Genomic DNA, 4,597 nt, shown 5'->3' with positions numbered 1-4,597 from the left:
TTCCCGTCCCGTCCCTGAGCCACTTCTCATGATACCATTTCCGTGCTCCCACACAGGCACAAACGCCATTCATTTCCTCCTGAAACCAGTAATGTCTCGTTAAGTAGGCGAAACGAAGAGATGAAGACGCAAGTCAAATCCCAAACAAAGCAAAACAAGTCATCACGTTTGTCACTGCTCTCAGCTGAACGTGGGGGCAGTGTAGATGAGCGTGCCAACAATCATGGCCCCCGCTGTCACACCACCGAGAGCGGCATATCCGAGACGCTCCGCGATACGCATCATCCTCGCCCTCTTCGTTGACCTTTCATACGATACCGAATTTGAAGGGTGCCTTCCAGCCTGGTCCGACGTTCTGACATGTTGGTTGATGGCCCCCCCCTGCCGCAGCGGAGACTCTGACTGTGTGGCCTGGGCTGTAACAGCAGCCCACTCTTCCTCCTCTTGGGTTGCAGATGAAATTTCATCTGCCTTCCGCTTTCCTTCGCCGCGGTTGGGTGGTTGCGAATCTTCGTCCGCCTGGGCTGCGGAAACTGCACGAGGTTCCCCGGCCGTCTGCGTCCGCTCACGGTTGCATTGCGATGAGTGAGGCTGCGTCTCTTCGACGGGCGGCGGAGTTGGAAAGGATATCTCCGTTTTCTTGTGAGAGGCCACCTCACTATGGTCTGCCTGAGAGGTGTTGACGATGTCGGATATGCCCACGTGGGTTCGACGGGAGTGTTCGTCCAATCCTTCGACGAGGCTTACGGGTGAGCCAATGATGTGTGGCTCACCAGGCGAGTAAGTCGTGCGGTGGCCGACATGGCCAGATTGAGACTGCGAGAATGGAGACGTTATGTGCGCTGCCGGGTTAAATTGGTGGTCTTTTAGTCCATCCATGGGCTCATCGTTATTGCAAAGATCCCGGACCGAAGGAAGGCGCGTGGCAACGGCTTTCTGTGTCATGAGCGTGGTCCTGTTTTCCTCTCGCGCAAGGAAGTAGTCCATTTTTCCCGTCCTGGCGCCCAGAATTTCGGCCGTCTTGGTACCTGGGGCTGAAGTCGAGGGATCTCCAGCATGTACCGCAATTGGAGACTGAGGCTTATCGCTATTCAGCAACAAGTCAATACTGACCACCCCATTCCCTCCGGTGGCGGTCTGACCCTGCGCGAGAGCGACGGGGCCGCGGGACAAAGATTTAACCAGTGGCTCGATCTCTGGGAAGTCCAAGAATTCGGTAGACTGTGGGAGGTTGCCCCAGTCGTGTTGGGGATGGTCTTGGAGATGAGTTAGCACTTGCCATCGTCGCCGCTCCAGTGTGTCCATACCTGTGTCCATACTATTGTCTGACTCAAAGCCAAAACCACCGTCGTCTGATGGATGGTCTCCGAAGTCTCCTTCGCTGTCGTGGACGCTCTCTGAACTGTTCAGGTCGTCCAGATCATCGGAACCATCCATGCCTTCATCGCTCGTAGTCTCACTGCAGGCTGACCGCTCGCTTTCAAGTTCTTCATCTGACTCGTCGAAGCTGACAATGCGCAATCTGGGAGAGAAATCAACGGAATCGGAACTCGGGGAACTGCCCCATGCAGGCCGAGATCTGTCATGATGATGATCAACCATGCTAGCAGGAGTGTCAGTTCTGTCTCTCGACTTCTCGCGATCCGCCAATCCCCCGAGCTCAAAACTAGTCGCCTGGTTGTCAGCGGCATCCTCAGTTTGATCGATCTTGCGCTCGGAAAAGCTGGTCGTTCCCTCGTTCTCGTCGATTGGAATTGGTGAGCCCCGCGGTGTTGACAGGTCAATGACCTGACGAGACTGATGGCCGGCGTCTGAGCCGGTCAGATCAATGCTGGGCACAACAGCCGCGTTGGATGGGGCAAAGCCGCCCGGCGTCGTCAGGTGACGCGCGTTGGTTCCCAGTTTCATGTTCTCATCATTGCTAGATTGATCGACGTCGGACCCGTCGTCGTCGTCGTCGTCGGATTCATCGGGAACTTGAAACGTGCTGGTACCGTCCCTGGTGGAACATGTTAGAGGCCACGCAGGATGGGTAAACGTAGATGCTCTCACTGGTTGGGAAATTCGAGGCCGACTTTGACCGTGGTGGGAACAAACTGCTCTACTCCCCGCCAAATCGGCGCGCCAAATCGCAATACATCTCCGTCCTTGAGTTCGCGAAACTCATCAGCAGAGATACGCTCGTCTCCGTTCAAAAATGTGCCATGGAGCGAGCCTAGGTCCTTGATCTCAACTTTCTAGCAAACTGTTAGCGGAGCGAAAGTACTTGGAAAAGGCACAGACAACGCACGTTGCAATCCATTCTGGCAAAGATCTGGGCATGGTGTCTGGACATCACCGGGCTATAGAACCACGCATTCTCGATGCCTGCGACGTAGCCTTTCACGGAAACCTTGGACGCTCGCCCGACTATGATGTTGTCCTTCCCCTGATGGAAGACAATGCGACGTTCGGGGAACAGGACGTCGGAGCCCGAAGACGGATCCGTGGAGAGGCTGAGCACCACTGGAGGGAGTGTTTGTCAGAACTTGAGGCAAGGACTCGAACAGCAACAAACGAGAAGCGATCCCGGAGTTGGAACGAACCAGTTTTGTTGGATGAGGTCGCCGCGCTCATGGCTCTGGAGGTCTGTCCGGGAAGCTTTGGGCTGACTGCTGAGGTCCAGATTATGTTAGAGAGGAGCCAAAAGGCTGCAGTTCCGGTGCTGCTGGCTTGCTCTCTTCCACGTCAGAGAGAGCGGAGGTGCAGATGCGGGAAGTTGCTACACCGTGCCGGAGGGCCCGGATATGCAGCAGAACTGTAGGGGATACAGCAGCTCAAATGCGTGGTGGCTCGCTCAAGTACTGCTTCGACCCGATACTGTGGAGAGATATAGCGGGCGGTCAAGCTGGAAGAGAGCGAAGGAGAAGGAGGTCGTGGTGGTTGGTTTCGGGAGCCAGGCAGGATGCCCTCGAGCAGTTTCGGAAGGTGGGGTGTAACTAGGCAAAGGGTGCCCGCGGGCGTGAGATTGGGCCACTGAGCTGCGACTGGACAGGCGGGCTGCCTTTAGTTCTCCGCGCCTTCCCGCACGCTGGTCGGGGCTACCAATGGTTTGAATCGCAAATCGGAGAGAATAACGGGGAAACCTCCTGCCAATGGGTAATACGTTCTTTGTTCTCCTCGCGAGACACGTGCGAATAGGGGAGAAAAGTATAACAGCTCCTCGATCCTTTCGCGAGTTCAAAGCGGCCTTGAGTTGGAGCCGATGAAGGTTCAAAGGGTCATGGGGTCGAAGCTGAGCCGCGGGGTGCGGGGCTCGGGGGCTATTCTGATGGAGGGAATCTTTAAGGTCGGGAAGGCCTCAGACTCGTCAAAACGACGAGAAGAATACCATGGCGCCAGCGGACTGACTTACAAGTGCCGACCTACCGATGAGGTTACTGAACATCAATATTGCCCTTTTCAGTGAAATCTAGAATAGCCTTTGGGAGAGGTCGCACCCATTGCATGACATGTCCTCGGGACGTCACGCTATCTTATCGCAACGAGAATGTCTGGGCTGACGGCGGTGCTCCACTTCACATGCTCGCTGTTGGGGCTGAGCGTGCAGAGCCTGAGGTGCCTATTGACGCCAAACAACGCAGCCCGCTGATACTTGGCACCACATTCTTTCCGTTATCCATCGACTATATCAGGTACCTAGGTACACAGTTCCCAGCTTGTATCATGAGTATATCCGGCCCTCTACTGGAAATGTCCAACAGGAACGTTGACAGCTCGACCGTGCGCAATCTCCGTTGGGCGTCGAGAGTAGCCGTTTCAGGCTAGCGAACATGCAACCACTTTCTCAGTGCCAAGGCTCAGTCGACAGCACCCCGCCTTTTCGGTTAACTCGCACGGAGCGTATTGTACGGATTATACGGGTTACTCCGTACATGTATATAGGTATGTACGGAGTACACTACATGCATACTCTGGCGAGACTGTTACACTCCTACTGTGTGTCTTCTGTCTCCGTACTCCGTACTCTTGTATGGATGGACCCCGCGATGGACAGTAAGTACGCACCTCTATCCGCGATTTCTAAGGAGGTACCTCCCAAGGAAGTCGAATACGCCGTCCTGGGTACCTAAGGCATGCACTGTACGCACATACATTAGTGGGTCCAGAGATCCGGAACTGTTTGAGAGGATCGGATCAAATCATATCTGCCGGCGGCGCGAAATCGATTACGAGAGAATGAGAGAAACCCTCCTGGAACGAGGGCACTGAAGGTGCTTGATGAATAACGGCCGTCGACGATTTGAAGTACTAGATCTGAATAATAAAGTATCGGGTGGCCCGCTCTGTGGGACAGTGCTGCCGTGTGTTACCCCGCCATCCTCTTTAAAACTTGCTCCATCCCTGCAGTGGCGGGTGTATTGTATGTACGTATTATCCCTACCAAGAATCTTGGAGCAGCACCTGATGCGTCACGTCACAGGGCTGTCGCCCACCCTGCTATGCTCCATCCACCTAGCGAGAGAAAGGCTCCCGGAAGCTCTTAAATACCGAGCCGGCTATTCCTGGTGAAGCGGAATTCAGCCAAACACCCGGACTCGGAAGTATTGGTTTCCTT

The 4,597-nt window shown here is 54.9% G+C and overlaps 1 protein-coding gene across 1 annotated transcript; it reads right to left on the bottom strand.

Annotated features, from left to right (window-relative positions):
• On the bottom strand, positions 1 to 3,427 carry MYCTH_2302609 (uncharacterized protein). Its single transcript, XM_003662178.1, has 5 exons — positions 2,586 to 3,427; positions 2,291 to 2,505; positions 2,053 to 2,237; positions 1,308 to 1,999; positions 1 to 1,256 (listed from the first exon to the last, which is right to left on the bottom strand). Exons 1-5 carry the CDS (start codon positions 2,614 to 2,616, stop codon positions 181 to 183), a joined length of 2,199 nt encoding a protein of 732 aa, XP_003662226.1. The 5' UTR covers positions 2,617 to 3,427; the 3' UTR covers positions 1 to 180.
• Positions 3,428 to 4,597: the final 1,170 nt, after the last annotated feature.

The sequence above is a fragment of the Thermothelomyces thermophilus genome, chromosome 2 (genome assembly GCF_000226095.1).
Source record: "Thermothelomyces thermophilus ATCC 42464 chromosome 2, complete sequence".
Classification (NCBI taxonomy): Eukaryota; Fungi; Ascomycota; class Sordariomycetes; order Sordariales; family Chaetomiaceae; genus Thermothelomyces; species Thermothelomyces thermophilus.
Note: the sequence above shows the minus strand (reverse complement) of the source record. Positions and strands in the feature narration are given on the sequence as shown.

Bases quoted from the DNA above. Each gene is read 5' to 3' on its own strand.
- MYCTH_2302609 (XM_003662178.1), bottom strand. From the start codon at position 2,616: ATGAGCGCGGCGACCTCATCCAACAAAACTG. The intron at 2,238-2,290 runs GTGCGTTGTCTG...ACAGTTTGCTAG, and splicing joins TTGCCAGAATGGATTGCAAC to AAAGTTGAGATCAAGGACCT. The intron at 1,257-1,307 runs GTATGGACACAC...CTCATCTCCAAG, and splicing joins AGACAATAGTATGGACACAG to ACCATCCCCAACACGACTGG.